The sequence below is a fragment of the Mytilus trossulus genome, chromosome 6, assembly GCF_036588685.1.
Source record: "Mytilus trossulus isolate FHL-02 chromosome 6, PNRI_Mtr1.1.1.hap1, whole genome shotgun sequence".
NCBI lineage: Eukaryota > Metazoa > Mollusca > Bivalvia > Mytilida > Mytilidae > Mytilus > Mytilus trossulus.
The window spans coordinates 53,286,608-53,306,920 of record NC_086378.1 but is presented as its reverse complement, the minus strand read 5'-3'; the positions used below and the strand labels follow the sequence as shown (position 1 = coordinate 53,306,920).

Genomic DNA, 20,313 nt, shown 5'->3' with positions numbered 1-20,313 from the left:
TATTTTAGGACCAAAATCCTACCAGCTCTGCCCTAGACTTGTTGTGGACTTTAAGTGGCCTGTGGCTCCCAGACCCACTGCCGAAATTTGTGCCTATAGTTGATTGAATATCTAGCTAGTACTATACGGGTTATACGCCCCTGACGGTCGACCCAGCCATTCAAAATTATTAGGATTTGAATAATCTCATTACAGAGGACCATCTTTGGATAAGGGAAAGGAGCGTAGTGAAAGTGGTTGACTTGTTATGCAAAGGTGTTCCCGATCTGGGAAGATACTATCTGGTGGAACCGAACGGTATATCCAGAGACCTATTGTATATCCAGAGACATATATACACAATGTGTACATATGTCTCTGTATATCTAACCAGACATACCATCATATATTATTATGTTCCAGATCAGGAACATATAGAATCTATCATATATATTTACTATAATACTGTTCCCAGTCCAGATGTATAATAGAATGCTCGAAACAAATGTCTATATATATAAGGTCTTAGAAATAACATTATCGTTTGAAAGCCAATTTGAAGCTAAGGATGATAAAAATGGTTCTTTAAAAACCGAGAATGTACAATATTTAGTACATGGAAAAAATATAGGGTTAAAATTTAAAATACAATTTTACCACAAATTATCTACCTTACTATACTTACATTCTTTTTCCTGGTCGAAAATGCCATGCATGGATTGTAATAATTAATCTATGCTATTTATGTAACCTCTTCTAAATACGAAATACATTGTGGTATACATGCATAATCGTATTAGTTTAAACAGTTGCGAGTTGAACACACCCAAAAAACCAATACTTTTTGTTTGTAACATTTCACGAGACAAAGTGTGATAACTTTCAAATGGTTTGTATGAGGGTCTTTCATTTCTGTGTTCTTTTATTTTTCTTTATTCTTTTTTTTCAAATTCTATTCTTAATTTGTTTGCCTCTATTTTTTATTTTCTTTTATTCTGTTATTTTTTCACGATTAGTCTCTATAAGGTGGAGTGACAAATCATAAAAAAGTCCGCACCGATTATTTGTTTGGATTTACGGACATATTTTCATAAAAAAAAACTTCATATACATGTACTATTATTAATCTTTTATTTTGTTGTATCTTTGAATTTATCAATCCGCATAATCGTTTTTTTAGAATATAATAGATGCAGTTCATCGGGTTTTCAAGGCATAAAAACAATCATTAAAATCAGAAATATCGTAAGCTTTCTTATACTGTGCCTCAAATCTACAAGTTTTGTGTGAGGGGTTTAAAAAAAAATGTCAACTAAATCTATCAAATTATTGATTGAGTATTCTCACTGTACAAAATACCTTTAGCATCCTTGTTTCTCTCTAGAGTATCTTCATTTGAATAGTCAACTCACACCAGAGACAGTGACATATAAAGAAAATAGAAAAAATACAAGAAAGAGCACTCAGATTTATTTATGACGACTACACAAATTCTTACAATACACTTCTTGAACAATCTAAGCTACCAGCACTAAAAATCAGAAGATTGAGAACCATGGCATTAGAGACATATAAAATAATAAATAAATCAAGTCCAGAATTCCTACATAATTTAGTAAATATTAAAGAAAATTCATATAACTTCAGGTACAAAGGCATAGCAGATATACCACGGCCGAAAACAACAAGGTATGGTAAGAAAAGCTTTAGTTATGAGGCAGTAAAACTCTGGAACTCCTTGCCAAATGAGGCAAAGAGCTTATCAACGTTTGGCCAGTTCAAAAATTTTATCTCCACCTGGTGTTTTTCAGAAAAATGTACATGCAGTTCTTGTAAATAATGTACTTACTTGCTGCCCCATAACTTGATCTCGAAGCCTGCTGTTTGTTTGGTTTTTTTTATATGTTTTATATTTTTGCAGTTATTTTTATTTTTCATTTAGCCATTCATTTCTTTTGCTTATGCATTACCTTTGCTATAGCTGCATGCAGTCTTTTGTTTGTGCTTAAATTGTTTAAGTTTGCATGTGCTACTCTTATATAAATACTATGTGCTACATGTACTATATATGATCATATATGTGCTGATATTTGACATTTGTTTTAATATATCTTGCTTAGCTTTTATTCTGCATGTGCTATCTATGTATTAATATATATATGTGATGTCTGTATGTTTGTGTTGTATGTGTATCTGATGTTATTACACGTATGTTTTGTTTATTAATATCAGTCGGTTAAAGAGCTCTTAAGAGCTCTTGTTCTTTGTTATATTATGTATATATGCAACCCGACTTTAAATAAAGATTACTTTACTTTACTTTACTTTTATGGGTAACTTTTAAAAATGTTACATGACGAGTTCTTGCCAAATGACGCTATAAACGGTATTTTGGTGCACTTTCTAAAATCGACTGATTTTGACGCATCGCGTTAACTTTTTTTTCAAAAATGACGCGAACGGTAATTATTTGAAACCCTCTGACGAATCAAATTTCGACACATTTGACGCTAACGGTAGCCTAAAATGACCGTTTGACGCCTGAGAGTAAAGGGCATTACTACCCTTATATACACATTTGTATATATATATGCCTCTGCTCATACCAATATAGTTTCGTAAAGTCCGAAACAGTGGCAATGTTATTGTTCTCGACGTCTGATTTTGTTTCGACACTTCAACACTGTGTATCGGCACCTGAAATTGGATTCTAATGAAGCGGAGAGAAAGGAAAACATAAATAAATAAAATAAATAAATAAATAAGAATTCCAGTAATTTAAACCATTTCTGCTGTTTTGATAAGGTTATTGCTTTTTGAAAAGATTTACTGATATATAAAGCTTTGCTTTTTTGTACCAACAAGTATCAAACAAAGCCTATATTTTATGTTGTCGTGGCTCCAAAACTGTGCTCTTGGTACCAGAAAATGTCGAGGCCAATCGCATGTCCAGATACTCAACTGCATGTTTTTCATGCTTTTTCCTGACAAATCTTTTGATTATGATTGTCAGACTTTATATTCACTGAAATTCGCTCTCAAAAACACGTTTTCTAAAGAATATCGATAAAAATGAATCCATCCTATGATAACTTGCTACTGTTGACATTTACAGTACGGCAATATGTTTTCCAACTGTATGACATCTTCCTAGTTTTATTATATGTATGTGTCGTCCTTTTCAATCAATAATGTTATAAGTTCAAATATAACTAATAACATTTATCAAATAGAAATATGAAACGCCTGACGACATTGTAATTCATGATATATATATTTTGCAACACAGTTCTTTAGCTTTATGAAAAACATACATTTCCCCCCAGATGTATACAAGTGTTCTACCCTTTGGTCGGGATGTTGTCTCTTTGACACATGACCCGTTTGTAGTTGTAATTCTATTTTTTATTTTCTATTTGTATGTAAAAGTAAAGATAATTAAACACCATGTTCATTTGTATTATTTTATTTGTAAATCAATTATGTGAACATGATTTATTTGTTTTTCACAGTTTGATTGTGTGATACATTTCTTAAAATAACCTGTACCAAGTTAGGTATCTGTGATAGGGATAATTTGTGTAAATTATGCATCTTCATTTGGAACTGTGTGAAAAGGGTATTCCTCAGAAATATGACACTTTTGAACTTTCATTGACAAACTGTTCGGTCATAAAATGTCATTGTATTGTTAAACTATTCATTGTTTTATCGAAATCATTTTATTTGCAATATTTGTCCGTCAAAGTAATTTCATTATGATGTAACGATTTTTCTTTGTAAAGCTTTTTGTATTATAAGTAATAATTAAGTGTCAAGTATATTTTCACAAAGTCAGAAATTTGTTTCAAGATAATTCTTTTTGTAAATAATAGATAAAGTCACAGCTTTACATAGTTCTTAAGTTTTCTTACGTAAAGAATAATTAATCCTTTAGTCATTTCAATTACGCCGCTATTTAGCCTAAAGCTCAATCGACAGATTTTTGTTATAATCTTTTGTTAATTCTTATCGTATTATTTCATTGTCATTTTGTAATCTCGTTTCTATTATCTAATTGTCACCATGTAAATTCTTGATTTAAATAATAATTATGTTTTCTGAAGTTCTAAACTTCAGTGAGAGTCGGGCATTCGTACTGACAAGATCCGCTCGATTTGTTAAGTTGTATCGATTTGTCAATGCGTCAAAGTACATCAATTTGTAACATTTTGTAAAACTACATGTATTCCATCCTGAATCATTAAATTGTTAACTACTGCATTGGACTTGTGTCTAATTCTACAAGTGGAGTTAAAGCGAGTATTGTCAGTCAAGTGACTAGATCCTAGTCATCGTATATGTTGGCATCGCCAACATCTGCAACCGGTCGTAGGTTGCAGCTCGTTCTCAACTTCAAATCAGTAGCCAGTCTCCCGGTTACATATATGGCATTTGTTATCTAATACTTCATTTCTATGTATGCTGTATTGTCGTTTGATTTTAGTTACACTTCATAGTGTTTGTTGTTACGTTGTTTTCCTCTTATACGTTGATGTGTTCCCCTCGGTTTTAGTTTGTAACCCGGATTTGTTTTCTCACAATCGATTTGTGACTTTTGAACAACGGTATACTACTTTTGCCTTTATTTACGTTATTCAACATTGAATAAATATTCTTAGTCAATTATTTATCGTTTAATTAATGCATGTTATTTTATTTTTTCGTGCAGACAAAATTTTTTTGGAAAAATAGTTTGTTTTCATTTAATGAGGAAAAATAGAATTGAGATAAAAAAAAAAAATCTTACTTCTGTACGAAGTTGATAATAAAATATACATATAAAACACAAAAGCTAAACGATCTATGCCTAACGACCCTGTCCCTTTAGAAAGGCTTTCAGTACCGTATTAATTGAAAAAAAAAACACAACAGAGAATGCATTATCAGATACTGACAGATTAACAGACATGGGAACTTCTTTGAATTTAAAACTTGTCCTATCATGATAGATTTTTGTTTACGAAATTGGAGTTTTTTGTCATAGGCTTATTTTAGGCGAATGAGTCTTATGTAGACGAAACGCGCGTCTTGTGTATGCAATTATAATCCTGGTACCTTTGATAACTATGTCCACCACTGGGTCGATGCCCCTGCTGGAGGAAGTTTCGTACCCGAGGGTATCAACAGCTCAGTAGTGAACACTATGATGTTGACATGAATATCATGTATGTGGTCATCTATAAATTTCCTGTTTACAAAAGTATGAATTTTTCGAAATACTAAGTATTTTCTTATCCCAGGCATAGATTACTTTATCCGTATTTGACACAACGTATTTGAATGTTGGGTCCTCAATGCTCTTTAACTTTGTACTTGTTTGCTTTAATAACTATTTTGACCTGAGCGTCACAGATGAGGCTTATGTAGACGAAACGCGCGTCTGGCGTATTAAATTATAATCCTGGTACCTTTGATAACTATTAGTGTACATTTTCATATTAGAAAATAAGATGTTAACATTTAAAAAGTATTAACATTATGAATAAATGAAGACAGCAATGAAACTGCAACCTAACACACACAAACACAAACCCAAAAAGCATACATTTATAAGTGAAAATGCTACTATTTCATATCATACGTATTTGAGTGCATACACGTATTATTTAATTCAAAACTCTGATTAACTAATCCGGTCGAGCCCGGTTTAAAAAGGCATAGTGTGAACATATGTTGCTGGCATAAAATCTCACTCGAAATCAGTTTATAACAAACAGTTGATCTTAATCTAAAAAACAAAGAAAGAATGACACATTTTAGTGTAAACGAACTAATGACAGTTAGTTAAAAAAGACGATGTCATAGAGCGAACACAATATTTGACGCCCTTTTTTACCCACGAAACAGGATATTGACTTTAAAAATTAAAGAAAAATAATACATGTACTTGCCACAGCTGATAGAAAGAGACGATGACTTAAATTCATAAGCAACACAGAGGACACAACAATGCATTATTCCTTGAAATATGTTTTAACAGAGACACAGAACACTCAACATGTGCATGTTAACTCTGTTTTTTGTTTGTTCTTGTTTTTTCCAGCAGTAGCAGGTATGTTATTATTTACATTGGTTAATTATCAAAATTGAATGACTCTACATTAAAATACAGCAATATTACCAATGATTATAATCATATGATGTAACATCAACTTCTTTAGACTGAAACATACAAATATTACAGGAAATCTGACAAATTTTTTGTTTATTTTTAATGTTGGTTAAAACTTGTCAGCTTTAGACATAAAGAAAATGAAGAAGAATTAATAAAATCAGGTAACACTTTGCAACGTGCCAATCAGACAATTTTTCAATATAGTTTGTAAAATAGTACAACACCCAATGCCACGGTCTTTACCTGAATCAAGATGCATTAATTTTTCATTCGCTCCAGCTTTCAGAACTAAAAGTATATGCATTAAAGTACGCTTTTTTATTTTATATCTCTACCTGTGTGACGTTTACATTCTGACGTCAAACGCGCGATTCTACTTAAGAGCCATGTTGATTTGACAATTCGATCCCAATGCAATTAAAATCTTCTAATCGTTTATAGGTGGATTAAACATGATAAAGATATTGACTGATTGCATGAAAAGTAGTTTATTAAGAGAGAGTTCGCTTGTCATGTTTTGGGATTTTTGTCAGATTTTCGGAATCCTCTGGTTTTATCCATTTGAATGCATTAAAAAAAACTGACTCTTTGACCTTTTCTTTTTTACAAATCTTTTTCATGTTTAATGATAAGCCATCTGTAAAAGTTTTATAAGATTTTAATTATTTGTTAAAGGTTTGTGAGAACTTAAACTTGTAAATGATAAGTATATGAAAGTCAAGGGAGAATATTTTCCCGCCAAAATTTCAATGGATAACATCTCGAAAACAAGCACATTGACCTATGCATTTTTTTTTGCTCTTTTGATTCCTTTATTAATCCCCTATCAATATAAACTAGTGTTTTGAAAAGTCAATTACTTTGAAACTGAGAAGTTAACTCCCTTAAGACTATATATACGTTGACTTTATTGTGAATGACGTTTCAGATTTTACATCGATAGAAGACAGCTTTTCTATAGGGAACATTAAGTGATTTAAATTGTTCTTTTTATAATTTATGTGTATTTTAAAATAAGTCTGATTTTGTGGTTTGTTTTCAAATAAACTATAACATAAATATATTCTAAACATTCATTCATTGTAAAGCTTTTTCATTTTAATTGTAGTCTGACTGTCAAAAAGTATCCTTTAAAAACAAAGTAGTGAAACTTTACGTTTTTATTGTGAGTTTTTTGAAGTGGTGGTCTCCAACATAAAGAAGGAATAGTTTGGTTGTCTTTTTTATATTTTGATAAATAAAAAACAAAGAAAGGACGGATAAGTGATTATAAAACATCCTTTAATGAATTATCTTAGTGTTAATATGTGCTCATGTAAGGGCTATCCCTTGACTATATTATGAACTACAAGTTATTTATTTTGTTTGTTGGTATTTCTTTATTAATTTAATGCAATACAAAAGTTGATGAAACAAATTCTGTCGGTCAAACTATATATTTGTACAAGTACCATTATCGATCAGGCATAAAAATAAGTTCCCGAAATGAAAAATAAAATAGATAACCCTAATATAAGTCATATGGAACAAGGTTGAAAAAGAAATGAAAGAAACTTGTTACAAAAATCTAGATGTAGATAAGATATATGAGAAAAACGTACTGTATTGAATTAGAGTATGAAAAAGAAGTACGCGATGTTAAAGATTCGTCAAGCTGCAGGCGGACAGAAAACCTGCTAGGGGTATTACGATTATGCTCCGTTATTGTTTTGTGGTTTGTTTTTCCTAATGTGCTTTGTCTACATGACTGGTTGTTTTCTTTTTTGACAGATTTGTTCGTTTGTGTAGTGATTGAGATTCTAACACAATGTTGACTGCTGAACCCCTATGTTTGACATGTGTAATATGCCTGTTAGTTTTGTTCACTCATCGGTGTCAATATAAAGGAATTTGATGGGACTGTCATACAAAAGAGAGGTTTAGTTAGGTATAAAACAAGGTTTTATCCAACATTTGTTTTGATGCGTTTAACCATTCATAAAAAGTATAAACAACATTTACTATCTCTTTTAGAACTAAGTTTATTCAAGTAGCTTTCTTAAGTTTAATGGCTTTGGGTGATTTTTCTTTATCGCCAGTAAAAATAGTTTTTGTTTGCTTTCTAAATCAAATTTGTTTTCATTGTGATACTCAATTCTATTAATTTGAAAAGAAAAAGCTTCGAAGGAGTAAAATTGCTACCGTTTATGTTAACACAAAACATGCTCATAAGAGTTATGACAAAACGATTGAAATTATACCTTATATGTAATCATACACTTGTGACCAATACGATGTGTAAGTGTCTCGACTTACTAGCGACATGTTTTCGCATTTTACTGAATTTACGATACCCGTATAGTCGTCTGATCTCTAATTTTCTTATTGTGTTGTATTCGAGATGTACTTAGTTATGACTGACTCATGTCGGTTGATACTCACAATGCTCGTCAACTTTGTACTTTTTTGGCTTTATAAATATTGTTATATGAGCGTCACTGACGAGTCTTATGTAGACGAAACGCGCGTTTGGCGTACTAAATTATAATCCTGGTACCTTTGATAACGATTCATAGTGGTAACCCTTACTATGTCGATACAACCGATTTGGTGTTCGTGCGATTGTGCCAGCAGAATTTTGACATTTGTCAATCGATTTACGAGATTGTATACCAGTAAACTACTGTAGCCTTAATTTATGTCTTTGATGTTATAATTAAGACATGCTTGCCCCAATGTTTTGTTTTCTGCAAAATGACTACAAAGATAACAGTAAAGAAGATTTTACAAATGCAGAATAATATTGCATAATCAACAGAGCAAATCAGCTAGATAATTATAGAAGTGACAGAGTCAAAGGGGTTTATCAATCAACAATCCAATTTGATACCTATATAACTTTTCAAAAATAACAAAAGAATAACTAGCCTATTCAATCTGACCTAAACATAATACAACATTTTATTTCTCTTTTATATGAAGGATAACTAGCAATGTCTATCTAAAAACATTTACAGTGATTGTTTTACTCGGTAAGTTTTTATTAAGCTGTATTATTATACAATGTCATGTCTAATGGCAATACGCTTGTAATAATTTAGTTATCTACATTTGACGAATAAATGACGGAAATGGTTGACAGTTATCTACAGTAGATGTAGTTTGGTATATAAACTGCTGTGCGTTTATGTTTTGTTACTGGCTAGCCGTCGCAAAGGTTTGTGGTAACTGATCTTCGTTTCCTTGCATTGGCATCTGATTTTCATTTGAATGACCTGGTGGATGTTGGTTATTTGGCATCTTTGCTGGCTGTTGACTATCATATCCTTGCATTTGTGGCATCCACATTTGATGGTATCCTTGCTGATGTCCTGTAGGTATTTGAGTGTTCCGCATGTTATTATTCATTCCAGATTGTACAGTGTTCATTAATATGACACCTTGTTGCTGCAAAAATAGGATAAATACATATATACATGCATGTTCTACACATATCTAGGAAAAAGTCTACGCATTGTATTTTATTATTGTTTGTTATGTATAGCACTTTGCCAATCGTTTTAATGTTTGTGACATATCACGGAAAATTTGTCATCAGGTTTTATCATTGAGTTACCATATGGTTTTAACGTGTGACAAATAACAATTATATAATTGTTGTTTACAAGGTTCCATGAAAAAATTGTAAAAATTATAATTTATACAAACAATTGCAAATATCATAATTTTTGTATTTTGACTTTGTACAAATTGTGGTTTGTACAAACAGTACATGTACTAACTACAACGTGTACAAAATTTGACAAAAATTAAATTACACAGCGTACAATAATTTATAGTATAGATTTTGTTATAGATAAGCATTGATCTACACTATAATATGTGTATACAAGGACCAAGAAGTCAACCTTATTACAAAATACAAAAATGTTTCTGTATCCTTGACTGCGACATGTTAGAGAATTATGGCAGCTGATATTGCGCGACATATTTTTATATTTACATTTATATTCAGGTGTGCTGCAACCGCTTTGCATTTACATAAACGAAAACCATTACCACCAGTTTTAGAAAGTATCTTAATCCATTACTTTTGCTGTACACGAGCATAAATAAATATACTTACATTTCCCGTATTGAGTTGTGAACAACAACAGCAGTGTGCTGCAGCAACAATAGATATGATGAATTCGATGAAAGAAAAAAGAGCTTGGAAGCCAGAAACTGCAATTACACTTTCGGTGTTTGTATCAAACATAGCCTAAAAACAACGTTGAATAATTATTAAAAAAAGTATAAAGTGGAACCATTACGTTATAATTTCATGCATTCGAAGCGCATGTTTTAGATTTACCTCCATCATGAACGCTAAAATCCGACAGCGAAATCAAATACAGTGTTGCAAATCTAATTTTGGTTGAATACATCTCATCATTCCTGTGTATACGTAATATTATTTTAAACACTCTATCTCTATTGATGTACCAACAGACCATGAAAGTTTTACAACCTCAGTCATTTGCGTTAACTTATAATCTGTACTTATTATGTTTCTTTGATTTAAGTATAGCAGATTGTAAAAGTTTCAATAAAACTTCATATTAGAAAAAGATAAATTCATAAAAGATCTGAATACTTTAACAATGCATTAAGGTGATATGAGTGTCTTCCGCCATCTTGGATTGTAAATAACAGAGAACCTAAGGTAAAGACTTTCAATCAAAATAGCAAAAAAAAAAAGAAGATGAGGAATGTAGATAACTTAAATGAGTTTTCAATTTAAAGAATACATTGATAAGATTTTAACTCAGAAATATAGATATTTACGTAGATCACTTTTGCTTGATTTTGAAAATCAGTCTTTTAGGGGAGATAACTTCGAAATAATGCGTTTCTGTAGGAATCTACATGAAATTTTGCTATTTTATATTCTACCCGAAAAAAACCGGACAATGACCCTATCTTTTCTTTTGCTATTCTCAAAGTATATACTGAAATCTATCTCCTGGTATTTTATTTTACAATTTTTTCATTAAGTTAAGATTTTAATCACATAATGATGTTTTCCCGTATAATTCATACACAATGTGTCATTTTGTCACAACCAACAGCTCGAGCAGATTCCCGGAAACTTATCATCTTTATCATATTTTTTTAACATATCACAAAATATACTACATTATTGGTAGAGTAAATGTTTTCTAAATGAGTAACTATGTTGATTGACACTTACTATTTATCTCGTCTTTTGTTTATTTATTTTTACCTTTGTTTTTTGTGAAAAGATTTTTCCACTTTAATATAGAAAATAAAAATAGATATTTAACACTTTAAATGTTTCAAATATATTTGATAAGTTATATTTCTTAAAACACAACTGTATCACCCCTAGCATAGTTTTAGTCCCAGTTATGCATGCGCTTATACTCATGTATACAACTGTCATTCGGTTTTTGTTTTGCGAAGACAGTTGTAAATAAAATCAACTTTGTTATTAAATTTACTGTTTCATTTTGTTTCATAATACTCACAACAAGAGCTACGATAATAGCTAAGCTAAACACAGTGGACGAAAACACAACTGCTGATAATATGTAACAAACCAGAAAAGCTATTGTCTACAAAATAGAAATATTAGTACTATACAAATTTGATCTAATTAGGCTTTATTTAAACAGATCATTAAATAACGAACTATAGGTGTAGATGCTTCAAAAGTTGAAAAACAGTTCAACGTCATTTCTTTAGTTTTTTGTGTTTGACATAAGTCTAGCTGTGTAAACGGTAGGGAAATACTTTTGCTAATTGTTGAATGGTAAATTGATGTTGAATTGTTAATTAACATCGTGTGGACTTTTCCCTATTTTCACGTTTTACAAGTTCCATTATTCTCTTTCAAGGTTAGTTTCTTTCTTCGATAGACGTTGATGATACGAATTCAGAATACGATCGAGATCCCCCCACTTTTTACATTGTTTCTGTTTCTGAACTGATACACTTTTAGTATTATGGTAGAGAATGATTCGAAAATTGTCGTTATATTGTATACAATTCTATAAACAATAATCCTTATTTATTAGCACTATTAAAACAAACTAGCTACAAGTACTTTTTAAGAAGTGTTAAATTCATATTTTTTGTAGTGACTTTTTTGTTCACGCATCGTTGTAAATATAACTGAATTTGATTAGATTGTCGTACAATTCAGAGGTTAAGCGCTATAAAACCAGGTTCAATCCACCATTTTCTACATTCAAAAATGCCTGTACCAAGTCAGGAATATGACAGTTGTTGTCCATTCGTTTTTGATGTGTTTTGTCATTTGATTTTGCCATGTGATTAGGGACTTTTCGATTGAATTTTCCTCGGAGATCAGTATTTTTTTTGATTTTACTTTTTTTGTGTATAATGAGTATTTTAACAATGATCCTCAAACTGTTTTGTTACATCATACATGCTAATAATATCGATAAAGACTTTTAAAATTGATATTGTTCTATAGATTTAGAAATCAATGAAGAACGTACTGAACATTTCCAACTTGATTCACGTTGTTCTGTCATACATTGCGGTACACAGCCTGTCAGTATAAACTGTAAATAGATAACAGCTGATGAGAAAAAAAGGTAATTGCAAAATTATAGTTCAGAATATTTATATTTTCCCGTCTGTTGGTAAGTCCGATCCGATATCAGAATATGTTACAGAAAACAACTAAGCAAAAAGACAATGGTAGATAAATTAACAATGGACTACTAGCAGTTACGGACTATAAGTTCCAGACCTGAATTTAATTGATTGAAAGAATATGTTTTCATCTTTTCTGCTTCTCTGTTTTTGCTTTTTCACTGTATAAATCAAGGATGATATTTAAGAAATTGGTTCAATTGAAATCAATTTGAAAAAAACAAACAAAGGACAAATGATACTATTAGGTTAAACCTCGGTTTATGGCAAAACTTGTTTGAGATTTAATCATCAAAAGGAAAAAACTAGAACAGCTAAAAGGGAGGTCAGATTTGCTGATATTGTTGTCAAATTAAAGGATTTATTTGATAGATAAAAAAAAAATCAAACTTTCATTCATGATCAAATTCAGATGGTCACCTTTAATGATTTCTATAACTTTTTCAAATCAATTTGGATTTTCATGAAACTCTTTAACTATCTTAAGTAAACATTCATCCTACAGAATTTCAGGTTGTGTGGTAGTTTGGTTTATTACTGTCAAATACAAGAATTTAATTAATAGATAAAAAAGGCTACAATTTTCAGTTCGAACCAAATTCAAACAGTCACATTTAAATCTGTTATTATAACCTATACAGCCAATCAAATAACTAGGTATTTTGTTAGATTAAAATACGATGGAGATAGATATACAGTTTAATGAAAATCCAATTTGATTTGGAAAAGCTTTAAAACTTATGGAGGTGGCTACCTGAATAAGGTTAAACTAACAATTGAAGTGTTTATTTTAATAATCAATTAAATCCATCAACTTAACAGCAATAAATAGATTACCAAACAACCTGATATTCTGTAAGATCAATGTATAATTAAAATACTAGTAGCTGTAAATTTTTCTGAAATTCCTAGTTGAATTTGAAAAGTTATAAAACAGTTTAAAGCTGAATTTCTTAATTTCGTCCGAACTGGAAATTTTAGCTATTTCTATCTGGATTCACCAAACTATGAAATTTCAAATAACTGTAGGTGACTATTTGAAGTTAACTAGAACGTAAAATTCTACCTTTTAAAAAAATTATAATTTAAATCTTTCATTTTGACATCAATGAACTAAACTACCAGATAACCTGGAATTTTGAAAGAATACTCCATAATTTTTTTTAAATTCGAGACCGTTCGAGCTGGTCAAGACAGGTCGCAACACATTGACAATTGTCAAGACTGAATCGAGACTGGTCGAGCATTTATCGAAACCTTATTCACACTATACAAATATCAACAACCAAAGTCGTGTACAGTTTATTACGGTTAAGTACTGTCGAGATTATTTCGAGTTTTGTCAAGTAAAATTTGTGCTTGACCTTACTGTCGAGCACAAAATATGGTCTATAAGCCTTGTAGTGTAAGCCGTATACTTTTGATCATAATTAATATTCTAGTGAAACTATTACATTTGCGCTAATGCAGTCATCTACCGGAAGGTATTTTTTTATCAATATTTGTCAATATCAATGACAGAAGATTTTAAATAGAGAACCCAACAGAATTTGCTAGCTATTACATGAAACGCCATTAAAACAATTTCTGACAATATTGAAAGTGTTTACATTTTGTAATTATGTAGTAGTCTAATCTCTTTTAAATTTCGAATGATTTCTGTTTGCACCAAAGTTTGCACCATGTGATTGAAGATATAACAATCACTTATATCGCACAAAGTGAGAATGTTTGTTTTATTTAGAAATCACTGAATAATTATATTGTGAAGAAAAGAAGATGAGGTATGATTGCTTATGAGACAACTCTCCACGAAAGACCAAATGACACAGAAATTTATTTTATTTTACAATTATTGTTGTTTTTTTTTGATTTTCTTGAAGCAGCGACAACATTGTTGAATGCATTTTTAGGTGGATTAACCCATATCCTCCACACATATCTGACGTACATGTATTATAGTCCTGATATATATGGCTCTATTTTGAATAAATTTGTTCGGTTTATTTCAGTTCAATGATCACTTAAAGTTGGAATGAACCTTTCATATGAATTAATAATATATAACGGGCTATTATTTCAACTTCGAATTATTTTTATTATGGAATTTGCATAATATCTTGTGCTGGAAAGATGTATGGCCAATTTCCCCTATTTTGTTGTCATTCGATAAGATAGGTAAATCATGTTTTAGATAACCTGATAGATGCTAATTATAGAACAATAGAATACGTCACATCATCTATTTTCATACCTTGAACAGGTATTCCGATAAAACAAAAGGCCAAGACTATTGATTTGTTTATATTGATTTTATCTAATTGTTACACCCTTTATGCACATACGGTACCATATCACGTAACTTGTCATGAAGCCAAATAATATTGAACAAATATATCTGTATTTGTTATGGTCTTTTAAGGTTTTATCGTCTATAAGATAAGATAAGATAAAATATATTTTAACCGGAGAACATCTTACATCAGCTGGCCATAGAACACCTTGTGTAGTTCATTGGTTCTGATGTGTTGTCTTGTTTTCCGATGACTTAGGTACCGGTGTAGGGATGGTGGTAAGAATTCTTCTTCTGGTATCTACACAGTTAGTGAATTGGCGACATAACTTATTGCTGTTGACTGCATTTGTTAAATATCTAATGAATGGCAATACTTTATTTTGATTTTATTGAACCATAAAACTAATTTTTGACTCGTCACATTGAATAATCCGCGAAGCGGATTTTGTAAAAATCGAAGAGTCAAACTTTTTGTATTATTTATATTGACAATAACAACGTACACACATGTTGGCGTATGAATACACAACGTCAGAGTGGGCGTGTCGCCATCAAAATTAACAACATTGAAAATAAAACTTATAATTTCAACTAATCAGAAGACAGTAAATATACCAAATTTATTTATTATACCATGTTCAAAAATAGTTTCGAAAATTGTTTGTGTTGTTTTTAAAATTGTATAAAAAAGCCTTATTTCATGTTATGTGTAGTTTACACATGCAAGATTTGGAATTCATTGCTTATAGAAATAATTATCGTGTTATTGGTTATGTAAATGCACCAACTTCAGTTTGACGGCAGCTGTTCCTTGTATATATGTTTTCAATGTAAACACATGAATAAAAAGTAAGTCAAGAGTATGGATAGTCATAGGAATGCTCACGACAAGCGATACAGTATCCTTTTTTTTTTATTATTATTAGAATGATTGATACTATATAGTCAAAACCATCTAGAATGACTATGAATTTAACAACATTGAAAATAAAACTAATAATTTCATTTCAACTAATCAGAAGACAGTAAATCCACCAAATTTATTTATTATACCATGTTCAAAAATAGTTTCGAAAATTGTTTGTGTTGTTTTGAAACTTGTATAAAAAGCCTTATTTTATGTTATGTGTAGTTTACACATGCAAGATTTGGAATTCATTGCTTATAGAAATAATTATCGTGTTATTGGTTATGTAAATTGCACCAACTTCAGTTTGACGGCAGCTGTTCCTTGCATATATGTTTTCAATGTAAACACATGAATAAAAAGTAAGTCAAGAGTATGGACAGTCATAGGAATGCTCACGACAAGCGATACAGTATCCTTTTTTTTTATTATTAAAATGATTGATACTATATAGTCAAAACCATCTAGAATGACTCTATGAATTAAGCAAACATCCGACAAAATATGATAAAAACATTAAAATTTAATGTTACAACACAAAAAATGCAAAACTTCTGAGCGAGATTCGAAGCCTAGCTTGAAAATAATCTTACTTTTGTAGTTCTATGCTCTACTGATTGAGCCAACGCGATACATGATCTTATGGTTATTAGTAAGGAGCTATATCGGTACAATTTAGAGATGTTACATAAAAAAGTTGTTTTTTATATAATAAGGACACACTAAACCAATATCATTTTTGAGGGAAAATGTAATATAAATTGCCACAGTCACGAAAATAGAACTTTATTTGGTTTTTAATGTCCTTTTTGGGGGATTCCCTGTACTCTAAATTCCTCATATTGGACTAACATCCTTTTTTAGGGTTAAATCAAATATTTATCACACATATCATAATAAATGTAAATCGATGTAAATCGAGATATTGATCAAAAAGCATTTTTATTTTTTGTTTTTATAGTAAATTTTATTCTGTTGGCACTTTTTGAAATTGGCCCTTCTGTGAAAAAAATTCAGGACAAATAAGCCCTACCTCTATTCAATAAATTCCATGTTTATTCTGTATTATAAGGTTCTGAGTGGTGCATATCACTTTCCATCCAATATGTTTCGTAAAGTGATGTGTGCACGGCACAGTAAATTCTATTGAAAATGGGCTATCTTTTTTGTAATTGAAAGTGTTTTGGGCCACACAGAACATGAACATACAGAAAAAAACCATGGAGTTCATGAAAAATTTCAAGCACAAGAAATTATGCAAATTCAATATTAAAAAATATGATAACCTGTTATATGTACATGTTGTTACAATCAACAAAAGATAACGTCCTTTTTTGTTTCATTAAGCTGACTAGAAAAAAAAGAACAACAAATAAAGTACTGTAAATAAAAAAAAATGTTGTTTTTTTGTTGTGCATGTACTGATTTTTTGTCATTGATAGATACCCCATATACTTTGTAATTCAATTCACACACTTCGTTCGATTTAGAAATGTAGAAATGACCTTTGAAAGATAGGCGAACTATACAAAAAAAAGACATTAAAACTCATAAGTCGAAAAAAATAAACTGAAAACGTCATGGCTAAAAAGAAAATGACAAACAGACATGCAAGCAGACATATAACTCGGCTTAAAGACGAAAGACCGAGCAACATGAATCCCACAAAAATCTGGGGTGACCTTATGTGTAGGGTAATAAAACCGTGCTAAACATGTGGCAAGTACAAATATTTGGCATGGTGCTATAAGAATTAGTTGTTTTCCGTTGAAACGTGTATAAAAGCAGCTGATATAATTATAATTGTAACATCAGCATTTCAGAAAAGTATTATTGCATACACAAATACAAAATGACAGATATATGTAATACAGCGTATGATTTACAAGCAATATTATTGGATATTTTACTTACCCATCCTGACATAGCCATGCTTATCAAATCCATTATAAAGACTGTGCTTGCACTCCATCAATGACTATACGAATATGCAGTCATACTACCATAATGGCTGTTATAGTGGGAGTAGTCTAAACTGTTGCAACGGCTTTTCATTATGGTGTTACTGAGAATAGCACCAATAATACCAAGGATACCACACACAACACCTAGACAGATCTGCAGTCCGCCAAGTATTCGAAGTTTTCTTATTCGTGATGTGAGTACATCTGGTTGCGATTGTTGTGTTTGATGTGGACCTACTCGAGCATTGTTGATCATTATCTATAAATGAAATGCCACAGAAATACTAATATTTTATTTCGATCATTTTGTTTAACATTTACATTTCCTTTTTTGCCTGTATCAATTAGACAGCAACATACCAAGTTTTAAATCTATGTGCTATAACTTACTTTTTTAAACGAGTTCTGATCGTTAACCAAGTTTAAAATGGTAACAATTGTCATCAATGCATGAGTTAGTTCAAGTTTCATTCAAAACAACAAATGTAATATAACATTTGAAATATTGTATGCTTTGCTAATATTTCTAAAACTTTTAACGTTATCGAATGAAAAAAGTTAAAACTAAATATTTATAACCTTTTCTGTACAAAAAGCCATTTTGAGTTTTTCTTAACCAGTTGATCTACAAAAGCTCATATATCGTCATAAAATAATATGAATCGAAACAAATGACGTGTATATAAATCATGGAAAGAAGGATACAGTTGATAATATGGTTACTGTTTCTTACATATATCAGAAAGAGAGAGAAAAAAAACACGCGAAAATGTTATCGACAATTTATCTGCGAACACTTCAGAAGGAATTTATGTAAGTAAATTATTTATCATTTAACTATTCATATCTTGTTTACACATTTGCTAGTATAGAATATTGTTTAAATTTTTGATAGATATTTGTGAAATCTCCACTTATCACTCTTTCCAGTTCATATATAGTGCGAAGGTTTACAAAGATCACATACACAATGTAAACAAAATGAGTGCATGTCTGATTCAAATACAAAAAACCTGACATATTCAGGATTTAAAGTAGAGGAGTAACGACCTATTATCTAACAAAACTATTAAAGTTGGAATACAAATATCAAAAGACCAAAGAACGCGTGTGTAAACAACTAAAAGAAGCCGTAGGGCCTACACCGAAAGACAACTATCGTATCATAAACCATTATAAAAGGCGTTGATATGATCAAATGTAAAATGAATTGAAACAAAAAAAAAACAACAGTCGTTCCTATGCTAGAACAAAAAAAAACAACAAAAAAATACACATGACAGACAAAGCACCCGATTTTTCTTTAGATCTGAACAAATGGGACAATAAAGTTAAGAATAACCAAAATAAAGATTAACTAAAGCAGAAAGGAAGCAATATTTGACGACATTTTTATGGCAGGTACATGGTACGACTAGTTTTTGAATAGACGTGTAAACTTCATCTAGAGTTTCAAAGTAAAATACCAAAAAAACATATATTGAAAAGCGGAAATATGTCACCAATAAGTTACACTTAAACATTTGAGGAATTTTCCTTCATTTACGAACAAAAACCTCTGTGTTGGTGCCTACACAAATAATTTACGTACCTTTTTGTCTTGAAATTCCTGAGCCACTTGTTATAAAGGTTGGTTAAAATCCTCTCACCTGTTATGCTGATTAGATTAGTTATACTGAACAAATAAATTGGAATTTATTAGAGTATTTCTATGTTATCTTCAGTTTATTAAATATTCGAAAGAAACAAACAGATATAGATTTAGGAATTCGATATACCAGATAAAAGATAACCCAAATCCATTGAAATCACTCGTAATATTTCCAATGACTCCAGATTACCTTCGTTATACAAATAAAGATAAATTGTAAGACAAACTAAATAATAATCATAATAAAAAACAACAAATAGTAAGTTTGAATTTTTGGCAATTTTTTGTCATGGATTTATTAGGACAGTTCAACTATTCATCAACCGGCCTATGAATTTGCATTCATTGACAATGTCTCATTAATGTCCAAGATAAAAACATTGAAGGGCAACCATCATATGTTTTCTCCAAATGGCAACTGGGCTACCAGACGCCAACTGTAATAAATTCAGCCATTCAGTAAATCAATATATTCAGTTCATATTCTGTCCAATCCATGACGCTTCTTTAACAATATCTGAAAATATACAACAGAGAGCAGAAAAAATTCTCAAGGGTGGGATAGGGTGGGTTTTGTGTTCCTTCGGTTCAAATCACGCAATGAACAATTCACGAAAAGCATGCAATTTTATACCAAATAAAAGCGGGAAAACCGCTTATGAAATTAGTAGGTAAATGAAAGACGCTCAAGTC

The 20,313-nt window shown here is 30.7% G+C and overlaps 2 protein-coding genes across 3 annotated transcripts in view; both read right to left on the bottom strand.

Moving 5' to 3' along the window:
* Positions 1-762, bottom strand: part of LOC134721523 (uncharacterized) — an 80,707-nt gene extending 79,945 nt beyond the window's left edge. Inside the window, exon 1 of one of the 2 annotated variants that reach the window (XM_063584604.1) lies at positions 665-762. In XM_063584604.1, the coding sequence (XP_063440674.1) occupies positions 665-691 (27 nt within the window). In that variant the 5' untranslated portion in view covers positions 692-762. Of the gene's footprint in view, positions 1-22; positions 210-664 lie in introns of those variants that run through there. The other variant, XM_063584606.1, reaches the window with a different exon arrangement.
* A 6,981-nt stretch (positions 763-7,743) lies between these two features.
* LOC134723535 (uncharacterized) lies at positions 7,744-19,668 on the bottom strand. The gene is made up of 6 exons (XM_063587121.1): positions 19,561-19,668; positions 17,920-18,228; positions 12,643-12,708; positions 11,647-11,733; positions 10,242-10,376; positions 7,744-9,562 (listed from the first exon to the last, which is right to left on the bottom strand). The coding sequence occupies exons 2-6, from the start codon at positions 17,950-17,952 to the stop codon at positions 9,311-9,313; spliced, it is 573 nt and encodes a 190-aa protein (XP_063443191.1). The 5' UTR covers positions 17,953-18,228; positions 19,561-19,668; the 3' UTR covers positions 7,744-9,310.
* Between the last annotated feature and the right edge of the window lie 645 nt (positions 19,669-20,313).

Bases quoted from the DNA above. Each gene is read 5' to 3' on its own strand.
- LOC134723535 (XM_063587121.1), bottom strand. From the start codon at position 17,952: ATGGATTTGATAAGCATGGCTATGTCAGGATGG. The intron at 12,709-17,919 runs GTAAGTAAAATA...ATCTATTTACAG, and splicing joins GCATGGCTATGTCAGGATGG to TTTATACTGACAGGCTGTGT. The intron at 11,734-12,642 runs GTACGTTCTTCA...TCTATTTTGTAG, and splicing joins AATCAAGTTGGAAATGTTCA to ACAATAGCTTTTCTGGTTTG.